Source organism: Dipodomys spectabilis, unplaced genomic scaffold, assembly GCF_019054845.1.
Source record: "Dipodomys spectabilis isolate Male_0828 unplaced genomic scaffold, ASM1905484v1 ptg000054l, whole genome shotgun sequence".
Taxonomy (NCBI): domain Eukaryota; kingdom Metazoa; phylum Chordata; class Mammalia; order Rodentia; family Heteromyidae; genus Dipodomys; species Dipodomys spectabilis.
In genome coordinates this window covers 42,600,982-42,620,242 of record NW_024870731.1, presented here as the reverse complement: position 1 = coordinate 42,620,242, position 19,261 = coordinate 42,600,982, and the positions used below count along the sequence as shown (strand labels likewise).

The following is a 19,261-nucleotide window of genomic DNA, read 5'->3' as shown; positions in this document are numbered from 1 at the left end:
CAACCCCACGGGCTGTCTCGGGATAATGGGCTCTGTGCACGGGCCTGGCTGCCTGCGGGAGCAGACTAGGTGGGGGTGGAGCGGGAATGGGGGTCCTGGTGAAGTGGTGGGCGGCCAGTGGGGTGGCCGTGGAGGTGGGGGAGACTGGCTTCAAAATAGATCAAAGGAGGCCCAACAGAACGTTCCAGATGGGTAGGATATGCCCAGAAGATAGGAGAATGAAGTCAAGGATGAGTGTCTTGGGCCTGCCTGAGTTTAGGTTCTGGATGACTGACTCTTCTTTCCAGGAAGACTTCCAGAGATTTCCTGCTCCTGTTCTCAAAAGCCAGGTGTGCCTGCTCCGCAGCTTGGGTGATTAAGGAGGGAGCAAAAGGCAGAAGGAGGTGCAGCTGGGAAGGGAGGGACGGAGGGAGGGAGGGAGGGAAGGGTCACCCAGAAACTCTGCTTTCTCACCTATACAAGCCAAACAGCTTGAGTTCCAAAATTGCCTCTAGCTTCCCCCGGCAGGGTATGGCGCTTCCCTCTTAGAAACGCCCCCCTCCCCCGCACCCCCTTCCCGAGTGCCCTGGCCTCCTTTTCTTTTCTTTTCTTTTTTTGGTTGGTGGGGCTTGAACTCTGGGCCTGGGCGCTGTCCCTCAGCTCTTCAGCTCAAGGCGAGCGCTCTACCACTTGAGCCACAGCGCCACTTCTGGTTTTCTGAGTGGTTTATTGAAGTTTCACAGCTGTTCCTGCCCGGGCTGGCTTTGAACCTCGATCCTCAGGTCTCAGCCCCCCGAGTCGCTGGATGACAGGCGTGAGCTGCCGGCGCCCGGCCCCTGGCCTTCTCTGCACCCGCAGGACTCAGCCTCAGGAGCCAGAGCATCCAGCAGGCAGTGTCTTCTAAGCTGAAGGGCTGGTTGGGACACATGGCTGGGTGCTGAATCAGCCTCACCCACAGAGGTGTGGGGGTGCGGGCATCTGGGACACACCCCCTGTTCTTTCCCAGAGCCTGGCAATGCCCAGGGTGGCCCCGCTGGCCCAACAGAGTGCAGTGGGGGGAGGGGGAGGCTGGGGGAGGTGCTGTGGCAGCTGCAGCCACCCCCGTCTGCCCTTCCTGGGGTGCTGAGGAGGAGGGAGAGGCGGCTCAGACAGGAAGGCCTGGGGGCAGATAGCATGGCAGGCAGGAATGCACCCCGCCAGCCAGTGGGGCCCCAGGTCACGTGACGGCTGCCCCGCCCTCCGGGCTGTGACAGGGCAGCCTCCTGGCTGCCAGGGCCACATCCACGCAGTCCGCGCGCACTGGCTTCGCTGTCTCCACTCGGGATCGCAGGTACGAGATGGGGTGGGGAAGGGCAGGGAGGGACCCGCAGGCATGGTCCTCCTTCCCGGCCATCCTCGGTGGCCCTGGGCTTGGGACCCCAACGCTGCCCCTTCCTGACTGGCCTAGAAGCTTAGTGACCCATGCCCCCCGCCCCGGAATTGTGTTGAGCCCGGCCACAGTTGGTGACCGGCTCCAGTCCTGTCACTGGCTGCTGTGGGAAATTTCGGGAAAGCTCTAGAGGGGCCGGAGGTGTGGCTCAGGAGCAGAGCCCCTGCCTAGCGAGCGCCACAGCAGATTCCCTGACGTGGGTGAGTGTCCTGTGGGACCTGAAGGGTCTTGCCACGTCCCAGGGCCTCTCCTCACCTGCCGCTGATGGACGTCAGCAGTGATCTTTCTCCCCCAAAGATCTTGGGGCACACCCCTCAATGACCTGGGTTGTAAAGACACAGCCTCCTCCCTCCTGGAGGCTGAGCCAGGCCGGGGAGACCTGGGAGGAAAGATCCCTGAGTGGAGACAATGCTGAACGAAGATGTAGGTCTGGGGCAGGGGAAGCCTCGTTTCCTTGCGGGCCGCTGGGACCCCCAGCCCCGAGGCCTCTGGGCCATCCCTCCTCCGGGATGTCTTCCTCTGCCTCTGCTTGGAGCCCCCTGGCTCTGGGCACCCCTCCAGCCTCGTTTCCTTGGGAAGGGAAATCAACTGCGTCTTGTTTTCTTCTGTTCTATTTAGAAACGGCCCCTATTTAGAGGCCAGAGCTCTAACTAGGGTTGGGGTGGGGGTGTCAGGAGTGTTCGGGGGAGTCATGGACAGCACGGTGTGGAGATCTGAGAATTGGCTCCTCCTGACTGAAGTTCTGAAGCCCTTGCTAGGCCGCCTTCCGTGGATCTTTCCGGAGCGTTGTTAGCACAGAGGACCGTGCTGGCCTCTGCCCCATAGACGCCTCTGCCCCGAGCAAACTTGCGGATGGGGTCATCTTTTTGTTTCCTTTTAAATAACGGCCTTATGAAGATAGACCTTGCATTCCATAAGTCCACCTTTCCACAGGGTGAGCTCTGTGTTTTGTTGGTGGTCGTGGGGCTTGAACTCTGGGCCTGGGCGCTGTCCCTCAGCTCGTTGGCTCAAGGCGAGCGCTCTACCACTTCAGCCACAGCATCACTTCCAGTTTTCTGGTGGTTCATTGGAGATAAGCATTGTACGGACTTCCCTTCCCTGGCTGGCTTTGAACCGTGATCCTCCGATCTCAGCCTCCTGAGTAGCTAGGATGACAGGTGTGCACCACCAGCCCCCGGGCTTATTGAGACATACAAGCACAAACACACAGCTGTGGTTTGGCTTTGCATCTCCCTGTGAGTGGTGCTGAGCCGCCTGCTGTGAGTCTTCTCCCCAGGAACTTCATTCAAATCAGTTGGCCACGGGGACCCTGAGCTGCTGCTCGGTGAAGTGCTGAGTGGTAGCCAGCCCCTTGCCAGGCCAGGGCGCTGAGGCCTCCAGAAAGGAGAATGTGGATGCGGCCCTGGAGGCCTCACGGTGAGCAGGGGGGCGGGGGGGGGGGGGGACCAAGTTCAGAGAGGGCCCAGCGCTTGCATGGGCCAGGTATTGGACACTTCCTTTTTGAACTTGGTGTGTGTGTGAGAGAAGCGGGGGGCAAGCAGGGAGACAACAGAGAGAGACAGAGGCAGAAGAGGGAGAAACAGCAATTTGGGGAGGAGCGAGCCGCACTGCGGGGCGGGGCTCTGGCTAACTGCCCGAGGGGATGCTCACCAGTCAGGTCAGCCAGGGAAGCCTGGGGGCGCGGAAAAACTTCTTCCCGTGAATCATCAGATTTGTCCTTGGGTTCCTCCAGAAACATCTTTTGGGGGGCAGCCCCCGCCCTCGTTTTCCTTGCCGCCGATTAGCTCTAGACCTCAAAGCAGGAGCCGGGCTTCGCAGGGTCAGGCTTAGGCTGACGCTGTAGAGCAACCGTTGTCCAACTGCTCCCTTGTTTTGGTTTTCTGCTTTCCGGCGTTTTGTCTGCTGGCTGGGGTCTGTTTGGCGGCAGGGTCTCACTATGTATCGCTGGCTGGGAATAGAGCTCTCGGTCCTCCTGCCAACCCTACCCCTCCCACGGCCGTGATTACAGGAGTGTACCACCGGGCTCAGCCGTGTTGATGTACACATTCTTTTCAAGAGAAAAGGCTGGGCTGGGAGACGTATCTCCGTGCTACAGTGCTTGTGCCTTGGGCCCGTCCAACCTGGACACACGTATAGATTTGTCAGTGGCAGATGACTCCCAACTTTTGCACTATTCCGTTACGACTTTGTGACCTCGCAATGGCGCCCTGGTGGTCTGTCGTGAGCGGGAGACGCACTTTAAGCGCTGAGTCTGGCTCCTCCCCTTGGTCAGCCTCACCTTTGCTGGCCCAGCTCCCAGCAGAAGAGGGGGGCATGCGGCACCCCTCGGGCCCCCGTGGCTGAGCTGGCTACACGCTGGGACCTTGGCGTAAGGCCTGCCGTGGTTCCTCAGGACCAGACTCTGTGTAAGCAAGGCGGACGTGAGGACACGTGTGGTGGCTGTTAGCTCAGGACTCAGCTCGCGTCCGCCGAGAACCGTCTCGGCTACGGACAGTGGATGGAAACCCAGCCGTCATGCCGTAGACTTAGCGTTGCTCCGGAAGCAGTTCGTGTGCTTTTCCTGACCTCAGGAACCCCATAGCGTCATGACACGCAGCGTGGGCCATGCGGGCTGGGGGTGCCCATTAGGTTCAACTATATCCTGTCAGCGACTTTTAGTTAAAAATGGAGTAGGGGCGGGTGGATTGGTCCTCTCCTCTTGGACTCTGAAGGCGATTGTTCGAGAGACGAGGACGTAGGCACGAACCCGGGCCCTTCGTGAACTTCCCACCTGAAAGCAAGTGCTTTTAGAAGATTCTTCTAGAAGGCTGGGCATGGGGGTGGACACCTGTGGTCTCAGCTATTTGGGAGGCAGAGGCAGGAGGATCGCAGTTGGAGGCCAGCCCAGACAATGTTAACTTCAGACCTAAAAGCAAAAAAAAAGGGCTTCATGAACTAAAAGCAAAAAAAAAGGGCTGGAGTGTGGATCGAGTGGCAGAGCACTTGCCTACCAAGGCGAGGCCCTGTGTTCAAACCCCAATGCCCCCAAGCCAAAAAAGCAATCCAGCCCCTGAGCAGACGTAGGAGGATGTGGGGAAGACCCCAACACAGAGAGGGCTAGAGAAGGCGGCCCCAGGGGCTCAGGCTCCAGACACGCCAGGGAGGCAGATTGTGAGCTTTATGTCCCTCGTGAAACAAGTCAGACTCCCAGAAGGACTGGCTGCCAAGGCTAGCCTGGACGAAGGGCAGTGGTCACTGTGCTGGGGAAGAGGGCTCGGGGGACAGACAGTCCCGCTGGGGGCCGCTTGTCCTGTAGCTGAGCATTCGTCGGACAGTAGGGTGTGCATGTATTTGGGGTGCATTAGGAAGCACTCATGTCCCCCCCAGCTCTACCCTTGGACTTAGGTCCACCCCTGGGACCCCTTGGCATCCCAAGGGCCAGTCCCGACTCCTTCTCCACCTGCCTCACTGCTCAAACCTCCCACCTGCCGGCCTCCCCCTCCTCCTCCACCTGGAGTATCGGAACCCAGGGCTTCGGGCGAGCAAGGCAGGTGCTCCGCCACTGAGCCGCAGCCAGGCGCTGAGCCCTTCCTCCCACCGTGGCTCTGGCTGGCTGTGGAATTCCCAGTCAGGCCAGCCTCCATCCCACCCCCATGCAGAGCGAGACCAGGTCAGCGGCCTCTAAAAGGAGCGGTGGGCCCTGGAGCCAGCGGCAGCCCCGAGCTGCCCCAGGACGGTTTGGGCCGCCCGTGGGCTATCACAGAACCAGAGGCTGGGGATTTCTCATGAGAAGGAGGCTTGGGGGCGGGGGTTATTTCATACTCTGGAGGACGGCAAGTCCCCAACCAATGAGCCGCACCTGGGGGGGGGGGGGGGCAACATCCAAAAGGCAAAAGAGAACGGGAGAGCAAGATAGGCTGAGCCTTGGCAAGTTCCTCTTCAATTCCTCAGTTTCTCCAGGGGGCGGGGCCATCTACAGGACCGCGATCCCCCTCATTGCCTTCCTTCTGGGTGGCGTGGGGACCCAGCAAGCTGGGAAGGGAGCACAGGGGAAATCCAGTTCATCCAGACATGCAGCGGCCCAGCCCCTCTCCGCCCCTGACTCAGCAGGGTTGGGCTTTTTGGTTGAAAGTGCTGGAAAGTCAGGCACGAGAGTTTCTTGTAGGATCCATGTCAGATTCAAGACTTCTAGCCAGCTGGGCAGGGGTAGCTCACGCCTGTCATCCTAGCTACTCAGGAGGCTGAGATCTGAGGATTGCCATTCAAAGCCAGCCTGGGCAGGAGAGTCTGTGAGACTCTGATCTCCCATGAACCACCAGAAAACCGGAAGTGGCGCTGTGGCTGTGGAGCAGAAAAGCTCAAAAACAGGATCCGGGCCCTGAGTTCAAGCCCCACAACCACCACCACCAACAACAAAAGGCCTGGGAGTCGGGCTGCTCTGTTGGAGTGTGGTGGAGGGGGGTCTGTCTGTAGACCTGAGACCCTGCGTGGATTACTTCATTTACCTGAGCCTCTATCTCCTCCTGTAGAAAATGAGATCTGTGTGGAGGGGAAGGCCATCTCGCCCTGGGCACAGAGCCCGGGTTTGACCCCCAGAAACATAAAATGAGTGAAGATCACAGGCAAGGTGTCCTGTTCTTTGTCTGCATTTGCTTAGTTCCCAATGGCTCATCGTGGCTCTAAGGAAATCGATGACTATGTGTAGTGTTTTTTAGGTTGCTGGTGGTGATTGGTGGTGGTTGTGGGGCTCGAACTCAGGTTTCTACCACAGTCCTCCGATCTCAGCCTCCTGAGTAGCTAGGATGACAGGTGTGAGTCACTGGTGCCCAGCTACAGATGGTTTTTTGAGATGCTGGAGGTGAAACTCAGAGCCTTGCACATGCTGGGCGATGTCTACCCCTGCGCCACGCCCAGCCCAGCCCAGCCTCCCGACCTGGAGACTGGAGGCCTCCTCCCAGCAGTCTCTCTGCCAGATATGTCTTCTTGGGTGCTGTATCCGGGTGTGTTCATCAGCCTTGGTTGTCTGTCAAGTTTAACAAGCTACGTTTCTCTTCTTAGAGCAGAAAAAAAATGGGATGGGATGAGGAGAGGCGCCACGGGCCCTCCTTCCGGGACAGTTCACGCCCGGCCCCTCGTGCTGGGCCAGCGGCTAACATCTGTGCTGGAAAACCAGAGTCGTGCCATATGCCTGCTGCCCCAGCTCCTTGGAGGCTGAGCCAGAAGGATGGCTGGGGCTCAGGAGTCCCGGGCAGCCTGGGTGACAAAGCCTGACTCAGCCAAGGCCGCTTGTCTAAGCCAAGCCAGCCTCGTCTGCACACCGCTCCAGGACCATGGCGGCTTCCTTCCTGGTCCCAATGACGGGCCCTGGGAGGAAGGGCTGGCATCTGCCCTTCCGTCTCCCCGCGTGGACACAGCCACAGCCCTGGCTCTTCCCCTCTCGCAGTGTGTGTTCCCAGGCAAGCGTCTTGTCTTGTCTGGGCCTCCTACCTTCACCTATGAAGTGGGCACCGCCCAGTGAGCCCCTGTGGCGAGGGGGCTTGGAACCGTGCTTGGCAGGTAGGAAACGCTTATTCAGCCCCCACCCCCATCCTTTGCACTCTGCGCCCAGCCCTGGGCAGGTGACCCGGTGATGACAAACCCTGGGTGTGGCAGACCCTCCAGCAGGGCTGATGGGGAGCTCAAGCCGGAGTATGCCCCCTGAAGTGGTACAGCGAGGTCCTGGCCTGGAGGCAGAGTCCGCGGGAGGCAGAGGTGACTAAGGGTTGGGATGGCAGTGCTCCCGGAGATATGGTGGGAGCCTCGAGGCCTCCAAGGGCTACCGCCCGAGCACTGACTGCTGGCTGCCCGTGCCTCAGTACCTTTGCATGTGCTTTGCCCTGCGACCCTTTCCAGCTAGCGCATCCCACCTACTCTCCTTCAGGAACTTTCTTCCTATCAACCCCAGCTACCGTCCTGGTCTCACACAGTATTTTCAGGCCTGGCCCACTCTGTATAAAACTAAACTCGCTGGGCGCTGGTGGCTCACACCTATGGTCATCCTAGCTACTCAGGAGGCTGAGATCTGAGGATCACAATTCGAAGCCAGCCCAGATAGGAAACTCCGTGAGACTCTTAACCTCTACCAGAAAACCAGAAATGGCACTGTGAGCTGAAGAGCTGAGGGACAGCACCCAGGCCCAGAGTTTAAGCCCCACAACTGACCAAAAATAAATAAATAAAACTAAACTAAACTCATCCTTCTAGGTTCAGGTCAAAAAGCACTTCCTGAAGCCTCCACTAGCTGCCTAGCCTGTGCCCACCGCTGAAAAGCCCTGTCCTCTCCATACCTGCACTGCCTTCCTGGGTTTTGTTTTTGTTTGTCTTCTGCTACTGGGGCTTGAACTCATGGACACTGGCTATGAGATTTGTTTTACTTAAAGCTGACTGATTCTCTACCCCTTGAACCATAGTACAACTTCAGCTTTTTGGTGGTTACTTAGAGATAAGAATCCAACAGACTTCCCTGCCCAGGCTGGCTTTGAACCATGAGGCTCAGATCTCAGCCTCCTGAGTAGCTAGAATGACAGGCATGAGCCACACATGCCCCGCAAGTAGCTAGGATGACAGGCCTGAGCCACGCATGCCGGGCGGGCCCAGATTTGTGATCACATCCTATGACACTGTTGTTAGCAAGCTAAAGACTGGGGGTGGATTTTGGCAGTAAACACCATGAAGTTACAGGCATGTGGAATTCACAGTCGTGAACACTGTTTTATTTTTTTGCATCAGTGAAACATACAATGTGTGTGTACACACATAACTGTCTATATTCTTTTCTCAGTATAGTGAGCTTCTGTTGCACTGAGGGAATGTGGTCGTGTGACACCCCCCCATTTCAAAGGATTCTGGGAAATGTAGTCTCTAGCTGGTAGTCATGTGTCCAACTAAAATCTGGCTATTGGGCAATGGCTGCAGCAGGGTAGCTATGTGTATCTTTGTTGGGGAGAGTACCTGCTCACTCAGGTTAGCTATGTGATTTCCAAGGCAACAGTTATTTTTGTGACCCCCATCTCTGGGGACCTCTCAGAAGTTCAGGAAAGCAGAGTATGGTGTCCCAGAGGGACATACATCCAAACTCCTGCCCTTCCCTTCACCACTTAGATCCGTGACTCTGCAGGGACCCAGGAGCAGTGTTTGCCGTGGGCCTGTATTTCCAGGGGTATATTGGGGAGAATTTAAGGTTTGCAGTCACTCCAACTCTCTGAGCCTCAGTTCTCCTCTTTGTGGAAGAAAACTGGTAAAACTCACCGTATAAGTCAAATGAAACAATCTGTTAGGAAAAAGTTTTGGTTTTGGTTTGTTTTTTGTTGTTTGTGGGGCTTGCACTCAGGCCTGGGCACTGTCCATAAGCTCTTTTTTTCAAGGCTAGTGTAAGCTTAAAAAAAGATTAATTAGACTTTGCTAGAGAACCATGCAGACATCCAGATACAGAGAACAAAGAAAGGTTTATTGCTAGGAAAGGGGGCCGGCAAGACTCCTTCTCACGTGGGAGGAGTGAGAAGCACCGGCTATTGTCTGAGCTGACCTATATAACCTAGGTTTAGGAGGGGCTAGAAGGGTCTAGGAGGCGGAGACCCCGGTGTGGACGTGTGGGCCAGGGGCTAGGATTGATGGCTGCTATCCAAATAGTAGATAAGGGCCCTGCAGCTGCCCAGACCTGAAGGTCACTCTGAGGCACTCTTGCTGCCTTCTATGGTGGTAGCTGCCCCAGAGAAGTGCCATCCCAAGGTAAAGGGGGCTGGAGGCTGATTATTTACTGCCTTTACTACATGGGCCTAGTGCTGCCTAGGAAGGGAGCGTGCTAAACTGGAGAAGGGAAGGGTGGACTAGGCTATGGGAAGGGAGCGCATTTTGCTAACAGCTAGCGCTCTACCACTTGAGCCACAGCATCACTTCCAGGTTTTCTGGTGGTTTATTGGAGATGAGAGTTTCACAGATTTTCCTGCCTGGGCTGGGTTTCAACTGTGATCCTCAGATCTCAGCCTCCTGAGTAGCTAGGATGACAGACATAAGCTACCAGCACCCAGTCTCTCTCTCTCTGTCTCTCTCTGTCTCTCTGTCTCTCTCTGTGTCTCTTTCTTTTTCTCTCTCTCTGTGTTTCTGTGTCTCTCTCTTTTTCTTTTTCTGTCTCTGTCTCTGTCTTGCTGTATAGCTCAGGCTGGACTAACAATCTTCCTCTGTTAGCCTATTGAACACTAGATTACAGGAAAAGTTGGGGTTTTTTTTTGTTGGTTGTGGGGCTTGAGCTCTTCAGCTCTTCAGCTCAAGGCAAGGGCTCCACCACTTGAGCCACAGCGGCACTTCTGGTTTTCTGGTGGTTAATTGGAGATAAGAGTTTCATGGGCTTTGCTGCCTGTGCTGGCTTTGAACTGTGATCCTCAGATCTCAGCCTCCTGAGTAGCTAGGATGACAGGTGTGAGTCACTGGCACCTGGCTACGAAAAGTTCTTAATGTTATCAAAAGATGAACATTATTCAAATGTTCCTCATTCCTAAGTTGTTTCCCTTATACTTTTAAATACTGGGTCTTTCTTTCTCTCTTTCCTTCTTTCTTTCTTTCGTTCATTTGTTTTTTGTTTTTTTTGGTTGGTTGTGAGGCTTGAACCCAGGGCCTGGGTGGTGCCCCTGAGCTCTTTTGCTCAAGGCTAGCTCTAGCCACAGCGTCTAGATCTCCTTTTCTTATTCCCTATTTACTGGCCAGGCTCTGGTGTGTTGAGCCGCTCACAGCAGTGCAGTGACTTGCTTGTTGTTGCTGCTCCTCCAGGGAAAGCCATGGAGACGTCCGGACCCTCTTCCCAGGCTCAGGACCACAGTGGATTCCACGGAGGAGCGGAAGGTTTGGACTGCGCGTGGCCCTCTCAGGCCCTCCGGGCAAAGCCTGCTGGGAGGAAGGGTGGGCAGGGGGAGGAGGGACAGCAGGTCACGTGACACGGTGGCTCACCTCACAGTTGAAATGGAGACTAGCTGGCTTACACGCCTGCATGTCCACCTCGATGCTGGATGGTGTCACCCAGCACACTCCAGCTGAGGGGACCTTTAGTTGTTCCCAAATCTTGACTTTGGGGGGCTGGGGCTGGAACTTGGGAGGATCCCTGGATGATGGGAAAGGTCCATGTGCCCCTCCCCACTGGCAGGTGGGAAAAAGCCCTGCTTTGGGGATCTGTGTTAGGGAAACTCTTGCGTTGCTGTCTTAGAATTCTCTGAGAACTTGATTTCCCACACCTCCTGTTGCCTTAGATGTCTGGGAGGTAGTCGAGGGCCGGGAGGCCTCTGGCATGCACACAGACCTCTGGGGAGGCCTGGGTGGTTCCTGGCGTCCGGGTGGGCGGGCAACTCTCATTACCTTGTCTGTGTGTCTCCCAGATGGAGAGACAAACTGCCACAAGCAAGATGGGAAGGCAGGACTCTCTTCTCCAGGGCACTATGAGAGAGACAAGTCTTCCTCTTCATCTTCCTCCTCCTCCTCCTCTTCATCCTCTTCCTCCTCCTCCTCTTCAGGTATAGCAAAGGTTTTTAGGGTTGGGGCTGTAGTATGTGGGTGAGCCCTTGCTGGTGCACATGAGGCTCCGGGCTCCATCCTCTGTCCCCAAATGTCTCCATTCCTGATCACCGTGGTGTTAAAGAGAATTACCCTTTGCATAGTTCATAGCGGAACCATTGACCCATGGCCAATCAACGACCAATCTATGATATGGACAGGAATCACTGACCCTGCATGTGTGCTCTAACACTGGGCTTAGAGGAAAAACACCAGTAACATCCTAGTAGAATCTTGATTCCAATTGCCACAACATCCTCTAAGAAATAACGGAACGTGCTTTTGTTTTTTTACTCTTTTAATGCAAAATGTAAGGTTGGTGACCCATGTATGCCTGAAATCCTAGTGATTTATGAGGCTTAGATCCCCCCTCCTCCACCCAGGGCAGAAAAGCCCATGAGACTCATATTTCCAACTAACCAGCTAAAAGCCAGAAATAGAGCCATGGCTCCAAGCGGTAGAGTGCTAACCTTGAGCAAAAAAGCTCAAGGACAGTGCTCAGGCACTGGGTTCAGGTCCCATGACTACCAAAGCAAAGCAAAACAACCACAAAAAACCTCCACGGTGCCAGTCATCACAGAGAATCAGTGCTTACTTAGCTGGCGCTCTACCACTTGAGCCACAGCTCCACCTTCAGGCACTGAGATGAGGGCTGTGGCCATAGAAATGCCTGTCAGGGTGTGCTGCAGCACCAGTGGCTCATGCCTTCCACTCAGGAGACTGAGATCCGAGGATCTGGTGCCAAGCCAACCTGGGCAGCAGAGTCTGTGAGACATGTACCTTCAGTTAATCACCAAAAGGATGGAAGTGGAGCTGTGGCTCAAATGGTAGAGCACCAGTCTTGAGCAAAGAAAAACACAAAACCTCAGGGACTGAGCCCAGGCCACCCCCCCCCCCCACACACACACTTGTGAAGCAGACACAAAACTCACAGAAATATGACATGATTATTACCTGACACGTCAAAAGGCAGGTTTCTTCAGCCCCTGTCCCCAAGGCAGGTTCCTTCCTCCATCCACAGCACCACACAGGCGAAGTCCTGAAAAGCAGGAGCCCCCACGGGCCTGGCCCCGGCCCCAGGCAGGCAGGCACCTGCCACAGCTTGTCTTGTTCCCTGCAGAAAGTGGTGATGAGGACCCAATCCCCCGAGGTCCTAGGAAACGCCGGCAGAGCCTGGGCGCGGCACGCCCCGCCAGGAACTCCTCAGCGGGTAGGCCTCACTCATGTTTGCTTTGCCCCTTGGCTGAGTGTGTGCGTGACCTCCCCGCGCAGCCTTCTTTACAGCAGGACTCAGCCAGCAAAGTGCCTAAGCTCCAACCAATCACAGAGAAGCAGCTGGGCAAACGCTATCCCAGTCCTGGTGATAGCTAGCAAATCAAACCCCTCAGTTGATCTGCTATACGTCTTGTCGGGACTCACGTGCGTATGGTTGTAATGGAGGCGGGAAGAAAGACTATCAGAAGGGCAATGGTGGTTGCCTCTGGGTGGAGAAATTATGTGTCTTCCTCTTTCTTACCTGCCTCCCTCTCCCCATCTCCTCTTTGAGACAGGGTTTCTCTATGTAACCCAAGCTGGCCTCAAAATCCTCCCGCCTCAGCCTCCCAAGTGCTAGGATTATAGGTGTGTGCCACCATGCCTGGCTAATTTTCTCTTACCTTTTTTTCTTTTTGTGCTGGTACTGGGGCTTGAACTCAGGTCCTGGGTGCTGTCTCTTAGCTCTTTCACTCAAGGCTGGCAACTCTACTCCTTGAGCCATACCTCCACTTCTGGCTTTTTAGAGATATGAGTCTTGGATTTTCCTGCCCAGGCTGGCTTTGACCTATGATCCCCAGATCTTGACCTGCTGAGGAGCTAGGATTACAGGCGTGAGCGACCCAGGCTTGATCTGGGTTAACTTGCCATGCTTCTGTTGCTTTCCTTGTGTAATGGGGGGGACTAATCTCATGATTTCTGTGGGGGGGCCCCATAAAATGACAACTATGCTTCAGACCTGGAGGAGGCAGTGGGGGTCCAGAGAACTGACAGAGGTTTATCTCCACAGGCACCGAACACGGGGGGCTTGATGTGGCGCGCAATGAACTGCAGTTGTATGGAGGTAACTGCTTGGCCCGGTGGCTTTGGGGGAGAGAAGCAGGGGGCTTTCAGGGACAGAAGCAATGTCATGGGAATATTCCCAGACAAGTACAGATGTGGGCATTGTGATACATGCCTGTACGTCCAGCACTAGGGAGGTTGAGGAAGGATGATCAGGGGTTGGAGGTATGTAGCCCAGCCTGTGAGGAAGGGAGGGGAGGAGACAGGAAGGAAGGGGAATACAGAGGTGGCTGGTGAGAGGCTGTTATGGGGGGAGGGGTGGGGTGTCTTGGGGTTACCCGCCTTCTGTGCTGTGCCATAAGTTGGCCTTGAGGACCACACAAGCTTCCTGGGCCTTGTTCTTCCCAGTCAGTCAGATAGGCTCAGTGTCATTGGGGCTATTCCTGGAAACACTGGACTGTTGAGCAAATAGGACTGGAGGCCTGGTTCACATGGTAGCGTGCCTGTGTAGCAAATGTGAGGCTCTGGGTTCAAACCCCAGTAGCACATCTACGTCACATGGGGCGGGCTGGGCAGGGGGGTGGACGGCTATGCTGATCCTCCATGGACACGTGGCCTGGCTGCACAAGAGTTGCCACGTTCCCTAAAATGGGGGCGTCCGGGGGGAGAAACCCTGACCTCGGGGACCCTGGAAGGTCTGTAATCTGGGCAGACAGGTAGGCAGCAGCTCTCCAGGGCTGGTACACGGTGCGGGAACCTTCTAGTCTGCACGGTGTCCACCTGGCCCACCAAGTCTCGGGGCGGGGGCCAGGCCCCTCGCGCAGCCCTGCTCACGGATGGGTCCCACTCAGGTGCTGCGGGCGCCGAGGGAGAGCTGGCACCGTCTGGAGAGTCAGGTGAGCGTCGGGTAGGGAGGGGTGCTCTAGGCTGGTGTAGCGTGTCCTCCACTAGACCTGGCCATGGTTGGGGTGCACGGCTATGGGAGACACTTGGGGACTGAGGGAGGCCGGGCTGGCTGGACAGGAGGCGGGGGATGAGGAGGGGCGGAGGCGCCGCCCAGGACCTAGGCTAGTGCAGCACTAACACCACTTCCTCCTCACCTTTGCAGAACTCCAAAGAAGAGGCTCGGTGTCGGAGGCCGGTAACTACACAGGAGGAGGCAGCCGGGTCCTAGGGGGCAGGAGGGGACCCCCGATGGCCTGAGAGGGTGGCCAGGCATTGCATGGTTGTCACAGTGATCCCTGTAGTGCAGGGGAAACAGGAGGGAAGGAAGCTGGCGGAAGAAGGAAGTCACTGGGGCCCCCAAAATGGTCACCCATCCCCACCGTCTGCTTAGCTGTTGCTGCACGAGCACCCTCTGTCCACAAAGAAGCATTATTAGCAAGAAGTTAAGTCTCACACCGAGCACCACGGCTCACGCCTGTAATCCTAACTATTCAGGAAGCTGAGCTGTGAGGATTGTGATTCAAAACCAGCCCAGGTAGGAAAGTCTGTGAAACTCTTATCTCCAGTAAACCACTGAAAAGCTGTAAGTGGAGCTGTGGCTCAAGTGGTAGAATGCCAGCCTAAGAGGCTAAGTTCCAGTAGCAGCACACACACACACACACACACATGTTAATTCTCTTCCTTGTTAAAACTAACTGCCCTGTCTTGTTCCCAAGGGGAGGTGGAGGCTTCAGAGTTCCCAAGACAGAACATAAAGAAAGATGGTAAGGAAATGGGTTATGTTAGAGCTGCGACCCTGGGCTCATCCAGCTTTCTATGCATTCGCTGCTCTGGTGGCCTAGAACATCTGGCCACATCTGTTGTGCGCCCTCATCTCTTTCAAACCAAGTGGTCTTACCCCTCAGCGCCCTGTTTCCTCTTGTATTGCTGCACAATCCGCCTCGGGGCGCTGAGACCGGAGCTCAGGGCCTTATGCATTCTAGGCAAGCACTCTGCTACCGCTCCACCATGCTTCTAGCCCTTCGTGGATTGACTGATGTATATTCTTTTGAGACAGGATCTTGCTGTGGAGCCCAGGGTGGCCTAACACTCACAGATCTCCTGCTTCCAGCTTTGCGAGTGCTGGGATTACAGGCATGCACCACCATGCCTGGCCCCTGAAAAGCAAGCGCACTGTGTTCTTTGCCCCAGAGCCTCCCACAGTGCCTGGCAGAGTGCAGGGGTGTCTGGGGCAGACCGCCGAGTTCCTGCCTGGGGCACAGGCTCTGATTCTCCCAACATCTCTGAGCGTGTGTGGTTTTGAACATTCATCCCAACACCTGAAGCACTGAGCAGCCCTGTATGCGGAGGATTCCCGGGAGGGCGAGGGCTGGCGCCCTGCCCACTACAGAATCCAGAGTCAGGAGGGGTGGGGGTCACACTGGAGCATAGCACGTTACCTAAGAGATGAGCTAAGGCCAGAGCCGCAAGGGGTCCCGAGGCACAGCTGTACGTCTGTTGAACTCTGGGCTTGGGTGCTGTCGTGCTCTTCAGCTCAAGGCGAGCGCTCTACCGCTTGAGCCACAGTGCCACTTCCGGTTTTCTAGCGCGTTTATTGGAGACAAGAACCTCAGGGGCTTTCCTGCCTGGGCTGGCTTTGAACCACGATCCTCAGATCTCCGTCTCCTGAGTAGCTAGGATGACAGGCCACCGGCGCCCAGCTAAGACTTTTTGTTATTTGAACACAAGAGAATAAACGAGTGCCTATAAGCAAGGGCAAGGCCCTGGGTTGAAGCATCAGTACGACCAAACACAGAGCTAGGGGCCAGTGGCTCCCGCCTGTCATCCTGGCTACTCAGGAAACTGAGAGCCAAGGATCACAGTTCAAGGCCAGCCTGGGCAGGAAAGTCTATGAGACTCTTTTTTTTTTTTTTTTTTTTTTGGTTGTGGGGCTTGAACTCTGGGCTTGGGCGCTGTCCCTCAGCTCTTCAGCTCAAGGCAAGCGCTCTACCGCTTGAGCCACAGCGCCACTTCCGGTTTTCTAGTAGTTTATTGGAGATAAGAGTCTCATGGACTTTCCTGCCCGGGCTGGCTAATTGAACCACGATCCTCAGATCTCAGCCTTCTGAGCAGCTAGGATTACACTTGTGAGCCACCGGCAGCCGGATTCTGTGAGACTCTTATCTCCAATGAACCACCAGAAAACCAGAAGTGGTGTTGTGGCTCAAAGTGATAGAGGGCTAGCCTTAAGCAAAAGGACTCAGGGACAGTGTCAAGGCCCTGATTTTAGGTCTCATGACAGAAAGAAAAGAAAAAAAAAGAGAAAAGAAAAGAGAGAGAGAGAGAAAGGCGCTGTCCGCCCAGGCCCAGAGTTCAAGCCCCACAACCAACAACAAAAAAAAAAAAAAGAAAGAGGGCTGGGATGGTAGCTCAGTGGTAGAGCGCTTGCCTTGCATGCCTGAGGCCTTGGGTTCGATTCCTCAGCACCACATAAGCAAAAAGCCGGAAGTGGCGCTGTGGCTCAAGTGGTAGAGTACTAGCCTTGAGCTGAAGAGCTGAAGGACAGCACCCAGACCCAGAGTTCAGGCCCCACAACCGGACCCCCAAAAAAAAAACAAAAAAAAAACTAAACCAAAACAAAAAAAAGAAAGAGAAGGAAAGAAGGAAGGGAGGGAGGAGGGAAGGGAGGGAGGGAGGAAGGAGAGAAGCTGGTGTAGGTAGTGCATCCCTGTAGTCCCAACACTCAGGAGGCTATGAAGCTGGAGGATCCTGAAGTTTGAGGCCAAGCTTGACACATCACAAGATCCTCATCTTAACAAACAAATGAATCAAGAAAGGGCTGTGATGTGGCGCGTGTGCACGGCCTCGGGTTCCATCCCCAGCACCGCCACAACAGAAAGAGAAAAAGAAGTGGACAAAGAAGAAGTAACCTTCCTGCTTCTGCCTTCACAGACGAGTTCTTCCACTTCGTCCTCCTCTGCTTTGGCATCGGGGCTCTGCTGGTGTGCTATCACTACTATGCGGGTGAGGACCAGGGGGATGTGGGGAGGGGGAGCGTGGAGAGGCGGGGGGGGGGGGGTCGGGAAACAGAGCATTGGGCCTGCAGGTGACCTTTGCTGCCCTTCCAGACTGGTTCATGTCCCTCGGGGTCGGCCTGCTCACCTTCGCCTCCCTGGAGACGGTCGGCATCTACTTCGGGCTGGGTAAGTCCCCCGCTGGAACCCCACACACGTCCACACACTCCTGGCTGGATGAGCCGTTCCTTCCCGCTCACCAATCGCCCAAGAGTAGCCATCTAAACTTTGAGTTTTTTGAGAGACACATTCCTGGCTGTGTAGCTCAGCCTGACCTTGAACTCTCCATCTTAGCCTCCCAAGAGCTGGGATTACAGGCGTGAACCATCATGCCACACTGACAAACTAAACTAAAAAAAAAAATCCTGCTGCGCTGGTTTCTTCCTGGCCAACTTCAAGGTCAACATGAAGTCATAGGCAGGACCTGGGCGGGGAGGGGGGAAGGGCAGGGGTAGCAGCTCCATGAAAATGCAACAACAAATACAATTTCAAGTGGCAAACACACAAAGCACTGGGCAGATGAGGAAAAGCAGCCGTGGCGGCAGCGAGGCCAGGAGTGCCGGGTCCCGGGGTCTGTTCCTGCCGCCCTGCCCACAGCTGGCCATCTTCATCACTAGTGCTGTCGCCTCGGCTCAGGCTGCACAGCCCTGGGACAGCAAGGTCTGTGTGGATCCTGGGAGGGACGCCATCCTGATCGGCCCGCCCCTGTTCCTGTGTTTTTCCGCAGTGTACCGGATCCACAGCGTGCTACGAGGCTTCATCCCCCTCCTGCAGAAGCTCCGGCTGCTGGGTAATGTCTCCACTCTTCCCAGGCTCACCGTCTTTCCCTCCCAGGGGATTGCAACCAAGGCTTCAGGGCTAAAACAGAGCCACAACTGCTGGGTGCCCACGGCTCAACGCCTGTAATCCTAGCGACTCAGGAGGCTGAGACCTGAGGACTGAACGTTGAAGCCAGCCCAGACAGGAAAATCAATGAGACTCTTTTCTCCAATGAACCATCAAAAAGCCACAAATGGAGCTGCAGTTCCAGTGGTACAGGGCCAGCCGTACAGGGCCAGCCATAAGCCAGAAAGCTAAGGGACGATGCTCAGGTCCTCAGTTCAAACCCCAGTCCTGGTGCACAAGCACACAGAAGAAAGCCTCAAAGCAAGGGACTTGGGGTCCAGTCTACCTCTGTTCATTTCCCAGCCTGCGATACGGGATGGCTAGTAGCCTCTTGTTTTGTTTTAAATCAGTGCTGAGGTTGGAACGAGGGAGGGAGGGATGCAGGAGGCTCGGGTGTGAAACTCATGGAGGAAATGGGCTTTGGTAATCATGTATTTGCCTGACGAGACTTGGGGGGTACAAGGGTCACAGCCAAAGGGGCTGCACTGATGTAGATCACACATGTATGTGTATGTTCCTGAGGGATGGCACACACAGCGTTGCACCAAGGCCAGGCCTCCCTCATGGTCAGCAGCTTTGTGTTCATTGCTACGTCTCAGGGTGGAGGGGTCACCACCACTGGGGCTCGGACTCAGGGCCTGGGCGCTGCCCTGAACTTTTTTTACTCGAGACTAGTGCTCTATCACTTGAGCCACAGCTCTACTTCTGGCTTTTTGGTGGTTCCTTGGAGATAAGAGTCTCAAGGACTTTCTTGCCCTGGCTGGCTTTGAATGGTGATCCTCAGATTTCAGCCTCCTGAGCAGCTAGGATGACAGGTGTGAGCCACCATGGTCTAAGGGCTGCCAGATGCCAGACCTGTGGGGTACTGAGCATCGGGGCACAGGACCTCATGCCATCCTACTGTCTTTGCTTTCCAGGGATCAGGAAGACAGACTGAGGCCTCTGCCAGGCTCCAGCCTGACCACCGCTGCCCCGCTGGGCCCCGAGGACAGAGCCACATGGCAGGAGCCCCGGGAGGCCAAGCCAGGACAATAAACTGAGCTCTTCTCCTTCCATGGGCTCTGACTTGGCACCGGCGGGGCTGGGCAGCACCTGGCAGATGGGTGTGCGGTCAGGAGAGAAGGCCACAGCCTCTGGAAAACAGCAAGACTCTGGGGTGTCATGGTTCTCTAGTCCTGCAGGCTGCCATCTGCCCCATTCCCAGTCCTCCCACGCCATCTGGCCACACCAGAGGAGCTCGCAGGGTTGGCTGGAACCCCAGGTGGACCTGGTGCAGGCAAGATGTCGGGAGCCATCACCCAGTGTCAGCCCGGCGGCCCTGGACTCCAATACGACCATCTTCCTTGTACTGGAAAGAGTTAAGCTAAATATTCTTTGAAGC

At 55.7% G+C, this 19,261-nt stretch overlaps 1 protein-coding gene across 1 annotated transcript; it reads left to right on the top strand.

Moving 5' to 3' along the window:
- Positions 1 to 1,269: 1,269 nt before the first annotated feature.
- Tmem40 (transmembrane protein 40) lies at positions 1,270 to 18,881 on the top strand. Its single transcript, XM_042680171.1, has 11 exons — positions 1,270 to 1,309; positions 10,190 to 10,261; positions 10,789 to 10,923; positions 13,005 to 13,058; positions 13,849 to 13,893; positions 14,106 to 14,138; positions 14,659 to 14,706; positions 16,874 to 16,945; positions 17,050 to 17,124; positions 17,723 to 17,785; positions 18,798 to 18,881. Exons 2-11 carry the CDS (start codon positions 10,198 to 10,200, stop codon positions 18,815 to 18,817), a joined length of 609 nt encoding a protein of 202 aa, XP_042536105.1. The 5' UTR covers positions 1,270 to 1,309; positions 10,190 to 10,197; the 3' UTR covers positions 18,818 to 18,881.
- The last annotated feature ends 380 nt before the right edge of the window (positions 18,882 to 19,261 follow it).

Excerpts from the sequence above, each read along its gene's own strand:
- Tmem40 (XM_042680171.1), top strand. The coding sequence starts at position 10,198 with ATGGAGACGTCCGGACCCTCTTCCCAGGCTCAGGACCACAGTGGATTC. Across the intron at positions 13,059-13,848 it reads TGAACTGCAGTTGTATGGAG|GTGCTGCGGGCGCCGAGGGA; the intron begins GTAACTGCTTGG and ends GGTCCCACTCAG. Across the intron at positions 13,894-14,105 it reads GGCACCGTCTGGAGAGTCAG|AACTCCAAAGAAGAGGCTCG; the intron begins GTGAGCGTCGGG and ends TCACCTTTGCAG.